The 19,940-nt window shown below is 46.3% G+C and overlaps 1 protein-coding gene across 1 annotated transcript; it reads right to left on the minus strand.

Moving 5' to 3' along the window:
* Positions 1–238: 238 nt before the first annotated feature.
* On the minus strand, positions 239–18,564 carry FAM180A (family with sequence similarity 180 member A). Its single transcript, XM_065939677.1, has 3 exons — positions 18,225–18,564; positions 6,197–6,297; positions 239–4,690 (listed from the first exon to the last, which is right to left on the minus strand). The coding sequence occupies exons 1-3, from the start codon at positions 18,298–18,300 to the stop codon at positions 4,298–4,300; spliced, it is 570 nt and encodes a 189-aa protein (XP_065795749.1). The 5' UTR covers positions 18,301–18,564; the 3' UTR covers positions 239–4,297.
* Between the last annotated feature and the right edge of the window lie 1,376 nt (positions 18,565–19,940).

Below are 19,940 nucleotides of genomic sequence, written 5' to 3' on the forward strand. Positions count from 1 at the left end.
TCATCTCTTTAAATGCTTATTAAAGACTGACTGTCATATTTACTACATTCAAGCCTCATTTTTTGTGATGATTTTGAAACTCAGGAAGAACAGTAACACATGAGTGATGTTTTGGTGGCAAATATTAAAGAGACTGGATGCAGACAGTTGTGGAAGTCAACATTCGATGCTAAACCCGCGAGCCACTTCAAATTCTTTGGTGAGATAATCTGAGATAACAAGGATTCCACTGAGCCTGGAAACTCAATCATGACATTTTTATTACAACATGAGTGAATATTTGTTAAATAAAATTATGTGACACAGTCATACCAAGAGTTCTCCTTCAGGACTCTTTCCATTTTTTCAGACAAAACATTTTCTTAAGGAAATTTTACACATTGCTTCAGAAATATAAGACAAATTCCACTTATATGAGGTATCAAAAGTAGTCTAACAATTAGAAAGTTGAATGGTAGTTACCAGGGGCCATGAGGAGAGGGAAAAGTGGAATGTCGTTTCATAGGTATTGTTTTTGCAAGATGAATAAGTTCTAGAGATCTTTCACACAGTCGTGTGCATGTAGTTAACTGTTCTGTACTGTATTCCTAGAAATGGTTCGGTTCGGATGGTAAGTTTCATATGACATGCTTTATAATCACAATTAAAAAAAAAGAAAGATATTAAAATGGATTAGGGAAGTGAGGAGCACCATTTAACAAGCATTTAATTTTAGATCAGTGCCCTGCTTCCCAGGTGGCCCCAATGGTAAAGAACTCGCCTGCCAATGCAGGAGACACAAGAGATGTGGGTTCGATCCCTGGGTCCAGAAGATCTCCTGGAGGAGGGCATGGTAACCCACTCCAGTATTCTTGCCTGGAGAATCCCATGGACAGAGGAACCTGGTGGTCTGCAGTCCATGAAGTCTCACAGAGTCAGACATAACTGAAGAGACTTAACATGCATGCACGCCCTGTGGAAATATCTTCTGATTCACTACTTTTGTGATTCTCCTTTAGTTAGATTCCAGGTGAGATGACAGAGTAATGGAAGTTTCAGCCTATAGATGCTATTCAGTGTCTCTTGAGGGACACCAGAGGTAGCCATGAGAATGCCAACTATAGAAGAAACTTCCAGGGTTTTTAGATGCTACAATGACCCAGCATCTAGTAATGGCAGAAGGGTTCCATTGAGTCACAGGCAAGTTTCCACTGATGTCACACTCTGAATTATTCTTTGAGTGAATGTGACAAAATGTGTCTGGGTTATGACTGTAGCGTGTAGAGTGTGGCATTCATGAGGCAAAATGGGAGAATCCATGGTTGTCCAGGCTACTCCTTCACTGCTCTCTGGGCAAAGAGTCGAGATTTGGGGGGGTGGTGTTGAGCAGAATATTTGATTTTGTTTATGAATGAAGTCATTGCTGTAAAACTTTTTGTGGGTAAACAATTTGTATTCAGACTAAAATAGTGTTTAAATATCTAGTATAACTGGCTTCCCTGGTGGCTCAGTGGTAAAGAATCCACCTGAAATGCAGGAGCTGCAGGAGGTGTGGGTTTGATCCTTGGGTTGGGAAGACCCCCTGAAAGAAGGCGTGGCAATCCACTCCAGTATTCTTGCCTGGATAATCCCATGGACAGAGGAGCCTGCAGGGTTACTGTCCATAGGGTTGCAAAGAGTCATACACGACTGATATGACTGAACACGCACACATCTAGTAACAAAAATGAAAATGTCATTTGTCTTTAAAAAGGTTGTGCCCTTCTTGTTCCTTTTTTTTGTGTGTTTCAGTTGACTGCCACGTAAGTTTGGACTCGATTTATCAGTACAAAAGTGCCTTTAATTTATTTGTGGCAGGGTGAATGAATGAACCGCCACTGCTATCACCAGTCCTGAGAACAATCCTCTCCTATTCAGGGGTCTTCTGCCCTTGGGAGCAGCTGTGTGTATCCTCACATGGTGCTCAGGGACACCAAGTGTGGGCCTTTCTGCTTGGTGACTAGAGGAAAGCTCTTAGATCCATTCTCAGAGGCATGGAGCCCCAGAGCAGATGCAGGACTCTGACTGTCAGACTACTACCCAGTGTCCAGAGACTGAGGCCTCAGCTGATCCCCTCCCCAACCCTCATGCAGGCTAAGCCCCAACACTGAAGGTAGGCTGTGAGGCTAATCTGCTTTCTGGGCAATCCCAAACTTGTCTGTAACTTTGTTTTGCCTCTGTTTTAATCAGACAGCAATCCCTGAAAGAGGCAGGGAGCATCAGAGAGAGCCAGGCAGAGACAGTGAGAGGTTAGCCTGAGGAAATCAAGATGTGCCTTGAGGATTGAATGTAGAGATATCAGAATCGGACCTAAAGACAGCGCAGCAGAGACACCGATGAACACAGAGATAAGCGGAGTGATGATGTCAAAGAGAACATGTGATCTTAGAAAGAAATTGAGTAGAAAAGTATATATCAGAGTCTGTATCTGAGGGGTGTACAAGAGAGGTATAACTGGGGAATGAGAACCAGAGAGACTGGCTGGCTAGTCTTCTGAGCCTGAGAGCATGAGGATGCAAAGTAAGACTTTTATTTGATGATAAATACCTATTTCTTCATCCTGATATTTCTTCAAAAGATCCTGCATCTTGTGCTGCTAGGTAAGGCTCCCTTATTCAAAGATTTTAAAGAAGTTGAGACCAGCATTCATCATCATTAAACGACAATTGTTAAAAACCCATTTCAGAATCAGATTTAGCTCAGTGAGTCCTCGCTTATTCAAAGATTGGACTTCTTGCAATTTTAGCCTCTCGAACCCAGTCATAAACCTTGGAGAAACTGGAAACATCTCTGAGCTGGTGAGGAATCTTAATTAGAACTGAGGTGATTTACTCCTGGCGGGGACCTTCATGGATTAACTCTTCTTTAACATAGAATGCTGAAAAGACTTGCTATCTTATCTTTCAGGCCAAGGCCAGTTAGAAAGAACAAATTGCAAAGGTCAAGTTATGTTGGTAGCAGAGGAAAGTGCACTCTTATAGCCTGACTCTGAGGAAGACTGCAAAAATATACCAGATTCAGAGTTAACAAAGCCTGGGAACTTTCAGGGTTGATACAAGCAGCCCAGCAGACTGGACAATGCAGGTCCAGGTGTCTCCCCCTGTAACATTTCATAGTTAGTTAAATTTGAGAAGTAGAGGGATCTTAGATCTTATCTAACTCCTACACTAGGATGTCTCCAGGATACTAAATAAAAATGTAAGACATTTAATATGTATAGTTTAAAATATATCTAGTCGATAATTCTGAAATGAAAGATTTGGCATTTGAAGGGGTAAATTTTTGTCATCTGAAAATCACTTTTATTTGGTGCACTTAATTCTCTGAGGATGCTCAATAATTTTAGCATTAGAATAGACAGACCAGGGCATGGGTGCCACCTCTCTTGTCAGGATGACCCTCTCTGCATTAGCTTGGCTTCTCTGTTCAAAACGCAAGGCATGACAGTAGCATTTCTGTGGCCTTCATATTTCTCCGCTAAATTAGACCAGCCTTCAGGAAAGAAGAAGCTTGGTATATATGTCATAACTGATCTTCTGACTGATTCTTCTTGGGGACTTTTGAAAAGTAGGCCCTTAGTTAACAATATATTTATTTGGCTATGGCTCTAGTTTCTTTAGGGCTTCCCAGGTGGTGCTAGCAGTAAAGAACCCGCCTGCCAATGCAGGAGACACAGGAAAGGAGGGTTCAAATCCCTGGGTTGGGAAGATCCCCTGAAGGAGGGCTGGCAACCCAGTCCAGTAATTTTGCCTGGAGAATCCTATGGACAGAGGAGCCTGGAGAGTTACAGTCCATGGGATCACAGAGTCAGACATGACTAAAGTGACTTGGCACACACCCATACTAGTTTCTTTATATCTTATTTCAGAACTTTGGAAAGATGTTCATTCAATCCAGCACCCTGATCTCTTAGGACCAAAGAAATCTGTTCCCCCTCCACCTTCCTGTCATGCCCAAACTTCTATGATGCCGCTCCTGTCTCTTTCCTCACTCCTGGGTGTTTGTGTCATGTGTTAAAGCGTATGTTGTTGCTGCTGCTAGACTGCTGCAATTCACCAGGCCAACCATTCACCCTCTGGAAGCATCTTGAATTACCATCGCAGCCCTTTTTTCCATCCCAGGTCACATTATGGTATAAATCACCATCTTTCGCTTATCAAGAAGTTACAAGGGGCAAAGAGCAGCAGGGCTCCTTATTTGATCTCTGCAGCTCTGAGTTAGCAATGTGTGTTCTGTGGCTGGTCTCTGTAAATGGAGTAGAGAATGAGGAGTTTCTGGATTACTGTGTGCTGGTCCCAGCTCCATGGCCCTGGTGCGGGTCAGTCCCTCGGGGAGATGCTCTCGGACCTGAGGACCGCATCAAGTCATGCCTCAAGGCACGGAAGAGGCTGAGGAGGGACTGGGCCCAGACGTCCTTCTGATACCCTTGGGACAAGGCTGTGCGGTAGGCCGTGTAGGCTAGAGTCAGCGCTGTCCTTTCAAAGTCCTCTTTCTTGAGGATGCCCGGGCGGCTGGAGAGGCTGGCACTCAGCCGCCGGATGTCGGGGATGCTCTTGGGGATCACGTCATTGCAGACAGCCCGGAAGTCTGAAGCCTTCCGCAGGGAGGCCAGCTCCTCGTCCTTGATGGAGATCTTCAGGTCAGGGCTGATCTCAAGTTCAGCCAGCAGGAACTGAGGAGAAACACGGGGTGTGGAAAGGCATGAGGCACCCATGGTCATTGAGGACATCGCATCACCAGATTCATGATTACATGTGTTCATGTAAGGGAGGCGGCTCACAAACAACTTCGAAATCAAGAGACCTGGGTTCCAGGTCTGACTTTCCTACTGTGTAACCCTGGATCGGTTACTTCACTTCTCTCAGCCTCGTTTCATCCCTCTGTGAAGTGCTTAACAGCAACAACACTTCACTGGGATAGTGTGAGGAGTAAATAAGACAAATATGGGCGGCATCTAACACCATGCCTGGTTCAAACCACTGTTAAGTGACTCTGTTGTTTCCACTGTCCTAAGTCACCCCTGTCTCGCCTTTCTCTCTCCTGCCAACCAAAAATCTTCTACAGCACAAATTGGCTATTTTTGATACTTTAAAATCAGAAGCTGGGTATTCGAAGGATGCAGAGAATTGTGCTAGGAATTAAGTGGGCTACAGAGATCTGTCCTCATTTGTTACCTGTTCTTTAAGGATGGGGTAAGGTCTGTCATTTGCACCCCCTGCTCTGTGCCCGGCTCGTATCAGGAATCTAATAAGTCCTGACTCTTCCCTCTGGCTCTGGCGTTCCCCAGCTCTGACCCATTTTCCATGCTACTGTCTGTTATCTTCCTAAAGCAGATCTGTTCCTCAGACTCCCATGTTCATAACTTGGCAAAGGCTGTGCATTTTCCAGTTTGTTCCCCGAGGCAGGGTTTGAAATCTGCCGCCTGGCTCTGCCGCCTGGCTCAGCCACTTCTCAGCCAGACAGTTGTAGTCCTGGAGGACCTCAATGCAGGAGGGGGACTTGGGTGATCACTGGAGCCCCTTGTCTAACAGCTGAGGAGACTCGGGTCCAGAGAGGCACTGTGGCTTATGTAAGGTCATGTGGCCGATGGGCAGCAGAAGCAGAGCTAAAGCTCAGATCTGGAGCCTGCATCTTCACCGTCGAACCAGGCCACAGGGCCTTGGGAAATGCACTGTGGTCTGGAGGAGAAGTGGGGTCGTGGTGCCAGAGATGTGAAAGGCAGAGGAAGAGAGCCTTTGGGGTGGCCCCAGACTCGAAAATGGGGCTCTCCCTGTGTGAGGTTACCGAGACTCAGTGCCACTCAGACACCAGGTGTGGCATCATCTGGGCACTGCTGACCCATCCTGGCTTAAAGCCCCGGTGGGGGCAGACTGCCCTCTTCTGCTGCTTGGGTGCTGGTAGGGGCAACTCTGAGCCAAGTCTAAATCTCTAATTTTGCCTCCACTGAATTCCTAATGTTGTCCGTCCCTGGGATGACAGGTGGGACAGGAGAGGGGTACAAAGACCACTAGCCTTTGAGGTGGGCAGGATTCTGGGACCTCCACACACAAGTCTAGTCTGGTTCCCCAGGCAGCAGAGGCCACCCACTGTCAGGGGCTCAGGTCACTTCTCCAAAAACCACAGAGAAGGAGCAATGCCTGCTCCGTGACTTGGGTTGCTCACTCTGCCCTCTGCCTACCTCATAGAGCAGCTCTACTTCCTCCAGGGAGCTCTGCAGGATGGGGTTCAAGGGCAGCGATGAGGATCTCTTTGGCCGGTGGGCGGCAGGGAAGAGCACGGCTGCAAGAAATTAAGAGTGAGCTTGAGGGCTTGCTGTGTGCACTGGCTTTTCCCCGCGGGTGAACTCCAAGGTCAGCCAGCTACTCTTGAAAGTGACTCCGATTGGTGGTGGATGCAGAGGGGGAGAGGTGACAGACTGCCTTGGTGTGTCCCAGAGAGTCCCAGGCATATCAGAGGTTACTATTTCACACCAGTGATTCCAAACCTGGCTTCTCATCAGAATCATTTCAGAAAGTTTTGAAAAATACGTATGTCTAAGGCCTTTATGGGCCTTTATGTTAGAACAAAAACATTTATAATAGTTATGACATAGGAGCAACCTGAGTGTTCATTGACAGATGAATGGATAAAGAAGTGGTACGTATACATAAACAATGGGATGTTACTCAGATATCAAAAAGAATGAAATAATGCCATTTGCTGCAACATGGGTGCACCCAGAGATGATCACCCTAAGGAAAGTAAATCAGAGGAAAACAAATATATGATATCCCTTATATGTGGAATCTAAAATAAAATGAAATTTATTTACAAAATGGAAATAGACTCACAAACAGAGAAAACAAACCTATGGTTACCAAAGGTTGGGGGGGGGGGATAAATTAGGCATTTGGGATTAGTAGAGGCAAACTATTATATATAGACTAGATAAGCAACAAGGACCTATTGAATAGCACAGGGAACTATACCCAATATCTTGTAATAACATGTAACGGAAAAAGGATCTATAAACAGAATCTTGATGTGTATAACTGAGTCACTTGGATGTACACCTGAAACTAACACATTAGAAATCAACTATATTTCAATACAAATAAAAAAAAAGAGATGAGCAAACCATTGACCATCACCTCCCCCAATTCAACAAACAACTCCCTCATGCTACTGTTCCCTACTAACACTGCACATTTCAGCACTTTATCAGAATGAAGTGTACTGGTTTATGTTTATTGATAACCCTTTGAATCAGAGATGCAGACATCCGACTTATTCTCCTGCCACCTGGAGGGGAGCTGCCAGGAATCTAAGCGCAGGTGATGAAGTGTAGGAAGAGCGCTGCACAGACCCTGCCACTGGCTCTGGGGGGGTGTGATGTCAAGGGCTTGACTCAGAAACAGGCATTTGCTATAAAATCAGTGACTTGACACAGAAGTTCCTCAGTGGCTGCATGGAGATGTAGTGGCTGGGAGAAGATGGGCAAGCTGCTAGAGGCAGACAGGACCAAGAATTAGGAGCAGACGGAGGACACGAGAAAGAGAAGACAGAATATTATAGGAATTGTTGTTGTTGTTTAGTCACTAAGTTGTGTCCAGCTCTTTGTGACCCCATGGATTATACTCTGCCAGGCTCCTCTGTTCATGGCATTTCCCAGGCAAGAATACTGGAGTGTGTTGCTGTTTCCTTCTCCAGGGGATCTTACTGACCCAGGGATCGAACCCATGTTTCCTGCATTGGCAGCTGAATCCTTTACCACTGAGCCACACGAGAAGCCCACTGTAGGAACAGTCATTAGAAATTGCACTCTTCCTGGACCCACCAGGCTAGAAGCAGGTGGCCCCATCCACCCCCACAGCCCCTCCATGTCCCAAGACATGGTGCAGAAAGGATTGGCAAGCTCACTGTCAGCTGTAAGAAAAATGGGCCACTTCTTTGAGACACTTGGTTGTGATCTACCAGAAGCCTGGGCAAGTAGCTATAAAAACTGGTGAGACTTCAAGGGAAGGTTCATTCCCTGAAGTTGTGCAAAGCACAATTTGCATATTTGTACATGATCGCTCAGTTTCTTGACTATGGTGACCTTGGACCAACAGGGAAGGGTCCAGTGATGTCCAGAGTGCAATGTTGAAGAAGGGAACTGCAGAAGCATTTAGAAGGATTACTATCAGAAGTGATAACAGTGAAACATCTTTGATATAAAGGACATTTCCTGAAAAGCTCACTGGTGGGAACCTAACTTCCTGGAAAAACTGCCTGGCTATAGAATTGCTGTAACACTGCCATCTCTGTAATCCATTTATTATCTAGCCCACAAGTTCCTCAGGGGCTTGGATAAATATGCTTTCAGATTTCTGTCTGCCCAGTGGAGAACCTGGCAGGCTTTCAGGGTGCACACAAGTTGCAGATGTTGGCAGACTAAATCCCTACACTGAAGGGGACCTTGACAGGCAGGAGGACAGCCCTCCTTCCCCAGACCACCTTGGGGGACGGAGCCTACGAACTCCAGAGCAGTAGTTCCTCACCCAGAATTTTAGCAGAATTTGTTCTCTTTGCCAGAAAAGTGCCCCTTTCCCATAGAATCATAGATTTTAGGGTCTGAGTGAGCCTCTGCTCACTTGAGGCCTCTGCCTGTGGTCTCAGGTGGAGCCAAAGAGGGCAAGGCATCTACTCCTCATATTTGTAACCTTGACCCCATGTGAGCATCACCCAGGGCACCTGGAGAAATTCTGATTGAAGTGACTAGTGATTGGGATAGTCAACTTTTTGAAAGCTTTCTAGGGGCTTCGAATGGCAGCCTGGGTTGTGAATCAGAGGAAGCTTGACCAAAAACTGTGTAGAAGGAGCTGGCCAGGCTGAGTGGCCACTTCCAGTTTAGCCCGGGGCTTCTCAACCTTGACTATGTTGTAGAATCACCTGGGAGCTTTAAAGACCTAAATGCCCAAAACTGCCTCCCAGGCATCTCTGGGGTGGATGGATGTAGGCGTTGGGACTCCTGACAGCTCCCAGGTATTACAAAAGGCAGGCAGGGTCTGTAACCACTGTGTTATCCAGACCCACTGCCAAGCTGTGGGTGCCCTGCTAGAGTTGAGAGTTGCTTCCCATCTGACAGGGCCTTATGCGGGCATCTGAAGAGATGAAAGAGACATCCTAAAGGAAATCAGTCCTGAATATTCATTGGAAGGATTGATGCTGAAGTTGAAACTCCAATACTGGCCACCTGATTCTCCAAGCCAGGCTTCAGCAATATGTGAGGCGTGAACTTCCAGATGTTCAAGCTGGTTTTAGAAAAGGCAGAGGAACCAGAGATCAAATTGCCAACATCTGCTGGATCATTGAGAAAGCAAGAGAGTTCCAGAAAAACATCTATTTCTGCTTTATTGACTATGCCAAAGCCTTCGACTGTGTGGATCACAATAAACTGTGGAAAATTCTGAAAGAGATGGGAATACCGGACCACCTGACCTGCCTCTTGAGAAACCTGTATGCAGGTCAGGAAGTAACAGTTAGAACTGGACATGGAACAACAGACTGGTTCCAAATAGGAAAAGTACATCATGAGAAACGCTGGGCTGGAAGAAGCACAAGCTGGAATCAAGATTGCCAGGAGAAATATCAATGACCTCAGATATGCAGATGACACCACACTTATGGCAGAAAGTGAAGAACAAAAGAGCCTCTTGATGAAAGTGAAAGAGGAGAGTGAAAAAGTTGGCTTAAAGCTCAACATTCAGAAAACTAAGATCATGGCATCTGGTCCCATCACTTCATGGCAAATAGATGGGGAAACAGTGGAAACAGTGGTGGACTTTATTTTTCTGGGCTCCAAAATCCCTGCAGATGGTGATTGCAGCCATGAAATTAAAAGACGCTTGCTCCTTGGAAGGAAAGTTTTGACTAACCTAGATAGCATATTGAAAAGCAGAGACATTACTTTGCCATCAAAGGTCTGTATAGTCAAGGCTATGTTTTTTCCAGTAGTCACGTATGGGTGTGAGAGTTGGACTATAAAGAAAACTGAGCGCCAAAGAATCGATGCCTTTGAACTGTGGTGTTGAAGACTCTTGAGAGTCCCTTGGACTGCAAGGAGATCCAAACAGTCCATCCTTAAGGAGATCAATCCTGGGTGTTCATCGGAAGGACTGATGTTGAAGCTGAAGCTGCAATACTTTGGCCATCTGATGTGAAGAGCTCACTGGAAAAGACCCTGATCCTGGGAAAGATTGAGGGCAGGAGGAGAAGGGGATGACAGAAGATGAGGCGGTTGAATGGCATCACCGATTCAATGGACATGAGTTTGGGTGGACTCTGGGAGTTGGTGATGGACAGAGAGGCCCAGTGTGCTGCGATTCATGGGGTCACAAAGAGTCGGACATGACTGAGCAACTGAACTGAACTGAACTGATGTGAAGAACTGATTCATTTGAAAAGACCCTGATGCTGGAAAAGATTGAAGGTGGGAGGAGAAGGGGACGACAGAGGATGAGATGGATGGATGGCGTCACTGGCTCAATGGACATGAGTTTGAGTAAACTCTGGGAGTTGGTGATGGACAGGGAGGCTTGGTGTGCTGCGGTCCATGGTGTCACAAAGAGTTGGACACGACTGAGCGACTGAACTGAACTGAAGAGAGCAAGCCCCTTGTGTCCTTGGATACAGAGATGGAGGCACAAGGAGATGTGCGCTTTCCTTGGCGGGAGGAGGAACAGATGTGGGCTATGTCTTCTTCTGACCATGAAACCCCTTTTCAAGGTAAGATCTGAGAGCAATTTCTTTATGTCTTCTCTGTGATTGTGAAATGAAAGGTCTTGTTCTCTTAAAAAAAAAATCACTTGGCAGCAGGGGAAGAGCCAAGAAGGGAACCCAGCATGGGCCCTGAAGTTATTGAGACCTGCACTTTCTTCACTCAATTGTTTCCCCGGGAACAGTTGCTTCCTTTAAGGTGCAGACACGCTGGTAGCCCACTAATTCTCAAGAATTGGGAAGAAAAGGCTTCCTGATGAAAGCTGTATTTAATAATGGAAACACTGTTTCCAGTAGCCCTTGTTCTCAAAGTTTTTAAAATAATAACAGTTCAGGGAAGATTGTTAGAAATAAGGTCAGCCTCTGGATGGGGCTGGTTATTGCTTCAGAAAGTCTGTGTGGGGAGCACAGGAATCTCAGAGATGGACCCTGCCCCCTTCCTCCCATCCCCACCTCTGCACGCACCCCTCGGGTTGCTGCGGCTGCTTGATGCTGCAGATGGGGCAGGGGGCTTTTTGTACCTTGTGAGCTAAGGGTTCACATTCCATTTTATAGATGAAGAAACTTGGAGGCTAAGAAACTTGCCTTCGGCCACCCAACTGGTTTGTAGTAAGGCCTGAGATTAAAATCCAGGTCTCAAGGGCTTCAAGACCCAACACTGCTATATTTAAAATAGATAACCAACAAGGACCTATTGTATAGCACAGGGAACTCTGCTCACTACTCTGTAAGAACCTAAATAGGAAAAAAAAGTTGAAGAATAAATACATGTATATGTATAACTGAATTACTTTGTTGTATACCTGAAACTAATAAAACACTGTTAATCAACTCTACTCAATACAAACTAAAAATTAATAATAACAAATTAAAACCAAAAACCAGGTGAACAAAAACTCCTCCAATCTCACTGATGGAGTGTGTGTGTGAGCTAGTGTGTGTGTGTCTGTGCTAGTCGCTCAATCATGTCTGACTCTTTTCAACCCTATGGATTGTAGGCCGCCAGGCTCCTCCACCCATGGAATTCTCCAGGCAAGAATACTGGAGTGGGTAGCCATTCCCTTCTCCAGGGGATCTTCCGACCCAGGAATTGAACCCAGGTCTCCTGCATTACAGGCAGATCCTGGTCTGAGTCACCAGAGAAGTCCTACAGGAAGGATACATGTAGTTAATTAGAAATGAATGAATGCATATGGTGTAAAACATACTCTTAAATGGATCACATATATTTTTAAAACAAATCTCTAACTTTGATTTATAATGTGTTATGCAAAGTTATTTCCTTGGGCTCCAAAATCACTGCAAACAGTGACTGCAGTCATGAATTTAAAAGACGCTCCCTGGAAGGAAAGCTGTGACAGACCTAGGCAGCATATTCAAAAACAGAGACATCACTTTGCCAACAAAGGTAAGTATAGTCAAAGCTGTGGCTTTTCCAGTAGTCATGTACAGATGTGAGTTGGATCATAAAGAAGGCTGAGCGCCAAAAAAGTGATGCTTTTGAACTGTGGTGTTAGAGAAGATTCTTGAGAGTCCCTTGTACTGCAAGGAGATCAAACTAATCAATCCTAAAGGAAATCAGTCCTGAATATTCACTGAAGGACTGATGCTGAAGCTGAAGCTCCAATACTTTGGCCACCTGATGCGAAGAGCTGACTCATTGGAAAAGATCCTTACCCTGGGAGACATTGAAGGCCGGTGGAGAAGCAGGTGGCAGAGGGTGAGATGGTTAGATGGCATCACTGACTCAATGGACGTGGATTTGAGCAAACTCCCAGAGATAGTGAAGGACAGGGAAGCCTGGTGTGCTACAGGCCATGCGGTCTCAAAGGGTCAGACACAACTGAGCGATTGAACAGCAACATTCTCAGGAGGGGCCTGAAATGCTGCCTGACCATTACTCACGTTTCCTGATTCCTCTCACTCTATTTCAGCATGAAATAGACGACTCCACACCTCCTCCTTTCTCCTGATACCAGTTACCCACTTCTTGCCCAGATCCTCTGACTTCCCTTCTGTTATTGTTTCCCGGCTCTCATCTAGAGCTTTGGGCCAGGTCTCCAATAAAGACTCACTCACCTTTCCACCTTTCTCTCCCACATCATTAGTTTTGCCTTCTCTACTGATTTTTCAAATTGACATGAAAACACGTTGCTGCTTGCTGCTTCTTAAAAAAAAATCCTCCCTTGCCGGCCGCTCTTACTCCTCATCCATCTCTTTGTATTGCTGACTTCTGGCCTCAGCCTGTGTCAGGATGCGTGACTCCTCTCTCCTCACCACCCTGACTTCCGTACTGATCGTCCGCTTTGTATTTCCAGGTCAGATACACAACTGCCTACAGGAATCTCCTTTTGGATTTGTAATAGTTGTCTTTCCTGATCCCTGACCCCATGCCAGTCCCCACCACCCCTCGCACCTGTTCCTACTCTCCTGCTTTGTCTGCTGTCTTTCCATCTCTCACAGCTGCCCAAGCCAAAACCTGGGAGTCATGAGTCATCCTTGCCTCTTCTCTTTCACATTTCACACCCATCCAATCAGCAAATCTTGTTGGTTTTACCTTCAGAACATACCTGGAATCTGGCTACTTCTTACCACATCCCTGCTAACCTCCAGGTATCTAAACCTTGAACATTTCTCCTAATGGTGCTTCGGCTTCCATCCTTGGCTGCCATCATCATCCTCAATGCATTCTTTTCTTTGACCATGCCACACAGGGAGGCATCTTAGTTTGCCTACCAGGCATGGAACCCATGCTCCCTGCAATGGAAGCGCCGAGTCTTAACCACTGGAAGGAAGTCCCCCTCATTGTATTCTTAACAAAGAAACTAGAGCAATTCTGTGAAAACATACGTTCCATGATATCAACCTTCTGCTGGGAAACTTCTGTGACTTCCTATCTCCCTGAGAGTAAAAGCCAAAGATCTTCAGATGTAGGAAATGGCAGCCCATTCCAGTATTCTTGCCTGGAAAATTCCAAAGACAGAAGAGCCTGGTGGGCTTCTGCCCATGGGGTTGCAAAGAGTCAGACCTGACTAAGCACCTGGGCACACACACATAAATATATGTATTCTTTTTCATTGTAAGTTATACAAGATGTTGAATATGGTTCCTTGTGCTATACAGTAAGTCGTTGTTTTTATTTATTTTGTATATAGTAGTTTGTATCTGCTAATCCCAAATTTTTAATTCATCCCTCTCCCACCCATTTTCTCCTTTAGTAACTGCATGCTTGTTTCCTGTGTCTATTTCTGTTTTGTAAACAAGTTCATTTGTATCATATTTTAGAGTCCACATATAAGTGGTATCATATGATATTTGTCTTTCTCTATCTGATTTCACTTAGTACAATAACCTCTAGCTACATCCATGTTGTTGCAAATGGCATTATTTCATTTTTATGGCTGAGTAGTATTCCATTGTATACATGTACCATATCTTCTTTATCCATTTTCTGTCGGACATCTAGGTTGCTTCCATGTCTTGGCTATTATTGTGAATAATGCTGCTATGAACATTGAGGTGCATTATTTTTTGGAACTGGAGTTTTCTTCAGATATGTACTCAGAGGTGGGATTGCTGGATCATATGGTAGCTCTATTTTTAATTTTTTGAGGACGCTCCATACTGTTCTCCATTGTGGCTGTACTAACTTACATTCCTATCAACAGTGAAGAAGGGTTCCCTTTTCTTCACACCAGAGAAGCTACTTTTAATTATTTCAGTCAAGGCTGGCACCTGTCTTGCTCTCTATGCCTTAGCTCCTTCAAGCTTTCTTGCCCAGACATGCAGGCAGAAGCCTGCCTAACGGGAGAGCCTATTTTTGCTTTGAGCCTGATCTTCTCGTTGACTTTTATAACCTGTGACAGAAATCTCTTCTCCCCTCCCATCTCTCAAATAGGTTAAAAAAGCAAACAAACAAAATGGTATTAAGACTATGGCTTCTGGGTAACTGTGAACAGCATCTGTGCCAAAGACCTTGTTGGAAAAGACTCAAAAGATAGACCATATCAAGCCAAAATAAAACCATATTTTTAATGAATCAGTTGAAGCAACTCTATGGAAACAGCCACGGGCGTGGAAAGGAAAAGCCCTCATTTATAACAGATCTTTTGCCAAATCCTACTGATGTCATTTTCTTTTTGGTTCCTGGGCCAGCCCTTCAGACAGCGGTCCCCAACCTTTTTGGTACCACGGATTGGTTTCGTGGAAGACAATTTTTTCATGGACTGGAGCGGGGGATGGTTTCAAGATGATTCAAGTGTATTACATTTAATGTGCACTTTATTTCTATTATTACATCAGCTCCACCTCAGATCATCAGGCATTAGTTGGGGGGTGGCTAGGAACCCTTGCCTTTATTAACATAGTGCCACTCTGAAGAAGCCAGAATCTCAGTCCCTTGTGCTGGGCGTCTTCCTGGAGCGCTTCTCAAAGGGCTGCTGTGAGTCGGCTCCCCTTGGCCAGAATATACCACCGCCCAGGGGAGCCCTACCACCCAGGGGGAGCCCCATCACCCAAGTGGAGCCAGGGGATGCTGGGAGCACCTGGAAGGGATGGAGAGGCGGGGATGAGGACAGCAAGGCTCTGCTGCTAGAAACAGCGTGGGAGTGAGGTCGAGCTCTAGGCTTTCAATGGAGGGATCTGGGGCGTGTTCACTTCTTCCCATCCTCCAGTTTTCCTACCTGTTAGTGTTCAGAATAGCAGCTGCCTAAACGCAGTGACATGCAGCAGACAAAGTGCCTACTCAGTCATGCTGGACCAGTGAGTCAGTCCCTACCGGGGGCCCTTCCCTCCACGGAACATTCATGATTGAAAACACACAAAACACTGAACTGGACGCCTGAAAATGACACCGAGGAACCACCTTCCTTACAAAACTACTTTTAAAAGAAATAACATATATATGGAATAAAAATTAAATATTTATAGGAATTCATGCATGCATTTCTTTCTGTTTTTTAAGACTGGCTAGGTTCCCTGCAGTCCCTCAAGTGGTGCGCAGGCAGGGCCGGGTGGGACGAGGACTTGGGCCAGGTGTGTCCACTTCCAGGAGGCCTCGCTAACCACAGGTGAGTCATTTAATCTTAATCCAGCCGGTGAGGCTGGAGCAGCCATGCTGGCCCAGGGAGCCGCCTCCCAGGGTGGAATCCTAGAGAGCGCGTCCAAGGCAGAGGCTGGGAGAATGGTAGGGGAAAAAAGATGTCCTGCCGCAGGGCGCATTCCTGTTGGGTTTATTTCCCCACTTTCACCCGTGGAGCCAGGCGGAGGGGGAGGGTGGGGGCCGGGGTGGTGCTGCGGAGCAGGGACAGGAGGGCTTTGTAGGGAGAGGTCGCCCTCCGACTCTTTCCATAGGGAATTCTTCTCAATTAAGCCTGGCGGTGGAGGTGGGGGTGGGGCTGGGCTAAGGATGAAGGTGAAAGGGACAGTTTAAACGTTTGGAAAAATTCGTTTTCCTTTGAGTGTGACTCCCATCCCATCTTAAAAAAATGACAACTGTGCATTCTTTTCATGATTAGACAAAATGTTAAAAATGAATTTAAAAAAATCAACCACGTGGAAGACTTGATGATGGTTGGAAGGGCTCCCATATCATTTGTTGGCTCTGAACGCTGACATGAGCCGCTAATCCAACACTTAGTATCAGCAGCCTCATGGAGGCTTCTATTTCAGCTATGTTGGCTTTCTGTCTTTATATAGATCGTTATCGATATGGGGGGCTGACCTTCTCCAGGGAGGAGTGGGTAGAGGGCCAGAGCAGCTGCTCTCAGGATGTTGCTGTAGAATCCACAGGTTTTCTGTTGAGAACCTCACACTTTCTTTAGCGAAATTTTTTTAAGTGGTGGGTAATAGTTGACCTTGATTTAGTTCCTCATTATTTAGGAAGCGTTTTATTTACATTTTTGAATATGACCCTCACATGACAACGCCATGAGGGTCACTTTTTGTTATTAATATGTTATCTGTTCATAAACTAAAGCTCAGAGAGGTCAAGAGACTTGCCAGACATCACACAGCCAATTAGAGGCAGAACTTAAAATTTTTGAGTTCCTTGCAGGGTAGGTAGTTCATGATGAAGCTATTGTATTTACAAGACTTGTAAAAATAAAAAAAATTGAACCATCTCTTTTGGCTTTCTAACAGCCTGTGTGTTAGGAAGAGTGGATATTATCATCCTTTTTTAATAGACAAATTAAGGAAGGCCCCAGTTTCACACAGGGGTAAGTGGCAGAATACAACACTGAGGTCTCTTTGCTCTGTGCTTCCAGGTATTGCCCCCCAAATTTGTGCACATGATGAGGAGGGAAGTGTGTGTGTGTGATGTTCACTGGAAAAAAAAGGGAAAATGCTTCATTAATTATTTGTCCCTGGGCAAGAATCATTTCATAGCCCAGTATAGAGAATTGGCAAGTCCCTAATCTCAGGTTTACAAGTGAGGGAGTAAGAACCCTAAAAGTGCCTTGACTTTGCTTTCCCCTGCTCAGACCCACCTGCTCCACGCTGCTCTGTGCCCCAGCTGGCTGCTGCTTCCTTCCCTGACTCTCTCCTTGGGAACCAGGAGGGGGGCTCATCCCCTTGCTGCCGTGCCATCTTCACCCCACTTTGGATCTCTGGGAATACCAGCGAACCTGACTTCTTTCTCCAGTTCTTTCCAGGACAGAGATCTCATTGACTTTAGGCAGCAGAAAGATTTCAGTTCAGATCGGCATGCAGCGGTCAGTGCTATGGGTCCATCGCTTCCTAAGTGATAAACCTTAGTGGACTGGAGGTGCTGCCAGTGTCTGCCCACGGGAGCCAGAAAAAGATGCCAGCCCAGCTCTGAGGGGCTGCGTCCCGAGGGGAAGGAAGTCGTCTGTGGGGAGAAGCCTTACTGGGCTTCTTCCTTTCCGGGGGAGGCTGGCTGGGGTGGTAGCAGCCGGGCAGACACGAGGTTGCTGAGGGGATTACTATTCCTCTTCTGTTGCTGGGCCAGCTCTCTCCAGCTGGAAAGGTGTGACCACTCCTGCTCGGGAAGCAGTGTGGAGCCCTCCACGTGGACATGCCATGTCCCCCAGGGGGCAGAAGTCTGGCTGGCCAGCACCCCCAGAGCCATCATATTAGCATCAGCCCTGGGCACCTGCTCTCTGCATGCCCTGCCCAGCTGGTAGCGACCTGGGGGGCACTCGTGGGAGTCTGTCCACCTTCTACGAAGCAAAGATGACCTTCTCCCCGGCCTGTCAGGAAGGGATGCTCTCTGCACCCTCCACCTCAACCCCGTTTTCTCAGCAGCTTTGATTTTTTTGGGTGTCATTTCCCCCATCACCTTCTAACACCTTCTAGCCCGTAGAGAAGCATAAAGTGTTTGACAGAGAGGAGATCAAAGGAGGGCACAGGGCTTCTAATTTCCTTCTGTTCCCTCTACCCCTCCAGATTCCTAATGATATTCAAGAAAGAATCATAAGCATCAAACAAATAAAGGAAAGGCAACTCACCCCTGGTCCACCTGTGAGACAGAGTGGCCTGAGCATCGGAATACAGCAGCAGAAGCAGCAACGTCTTCCAACACATCTTTTCCTCCAAAAAGGTGAGACGTCGCCCTCGAACCCAAGGGGACCCCAGGAGCCACAGGTGTGCCTGTCCTGGTCCTCCCAGGGCGGTGGTGAGGTTCTTACCACCCCTCCGTCTTCAGACGTGCAGAGACGCCCTCTCCTGCCTCCCAAGGGTGGAGTGGGGGTTACTCCTGGGGAGGACAGGAGTGGGACCTCTGTTACTCCTACTCTCTCTGGGATTGGGGCACTGGGCTTCCACAGAGAGACTCTGTTTTTGAGCACATCTGGAGTGACTCACGGGGCATGTGATCTCTTTGGCAGTGGGGCGGATAAATATAATTTCTGTTCTTGAGTTCCATGTGTTGGATGCACCCACTGGAATTTTTCTTTAACAAACAGACTCGCGGAACTTGTTAGAGAGCCCGGCAAAGAGCTGGCTGCTGTCCCTGTATACACACACACACACACACACACACTCACACTCACACCAGCGCCAGGGGCGAGAGCCACAGCGCGAGCCGGGAGACTCGCCTGGCAGACACCAGCACTGACTGAACCCAGAGCTGCGTTCAGAAAAGCAGAGTCATTGTGGCGTCTGGGCTGAGTGTCCCCTCTTACCCTTGTGTGGAGCTAGCCCTCGTGAGGAGCAGGAGAGCTGCTGTGGTGTGTAGTTATTCTATGGGCAGGTGATGATCCAGGGGCCCATAGGTGACCCCGTTTGCATTCACGACACCTCGATTTCTGGACTGTCTAGACATGGTCCCAAACCACTTTGATTCTCCCAAGCAAAATAGTAGTGTTTTTCCATGATCCTACGTTTGGCACTTGATTAATTTTTATTGAGATATACTTGACAGGTAACACTGTATAAGTAAGTTTGGGTGTACAGCACATTGAGTATTTTTTTTCCCCTGTGGGTTCACTGGGTCCTCACTGCTTTGTGGGCTTTCTCTAGTTGCGGTGCCTGGTCCTCTCATTGTGGTGGCTTCTCTTGTTGCGGACCACAGGCTCAGCCCAGTGACACATGGGCTTTGGTTAACCTCAGCATGTGGAATCTTCCCGGCTCAGGGATCGAACCCATATCCCTTGCATCGGTAAATGGATTACCTATTCACTGTACCACCACGGAAGTCCTCCATTGTGTTGATTTGATATGCTTCTCTTTTGCAATATGATTGCCACCATAGCCATAGTGAACAACTCCATTATGTCGCTGAGTCATCATTTCTTTTTTTGTGGTGAGAACATTTAAGATCTGTGACCATTAAAAACAATTTTTTTTTAAAAGTTTATTTTTGGTTTGCGCTGGGTCTTGGTTGTTGCACAAAGGCTTTCTCTAGTTGTGGCGCATAGGCTTAGTGGCCCTGCCTCTTGTGGGATCTTCCCAGACCAGGGATTGAACTGGTGTCTCCTGCTTTGCAGGCTGATCATTAACCACTAGACCACCAGGGAACCTCTCCACGACCATTTGGAAAGTCCTGCCACAGACACCTTGATTTTGTCAAGTACCACATTCTTACCTTCTCTGAAATTATAGACGTGTGATGCGAAAGCCTGCAGGACATTTTTTTTTAAGAAATTATATTTATTTACTTTTAATTGATTGATGATTGCTTTACAGTATTGGTTTGATTTCTGCCACACATCAACATGAATTAG

This window comes from Muntiacus reevesi, chromosome 6 (assembly GCF_963930625.1).
Source record: "Muntiacus reevesi chromosome 6, mMunRee1.1, whole genome shotgun sequence".
Taxonomy (NCBI): Eukaryota; Metazoa; Chordata; class Mammalia; order Artiodactyla; family Cervidae; genus Muntiacus; species Muntiacus reevesi.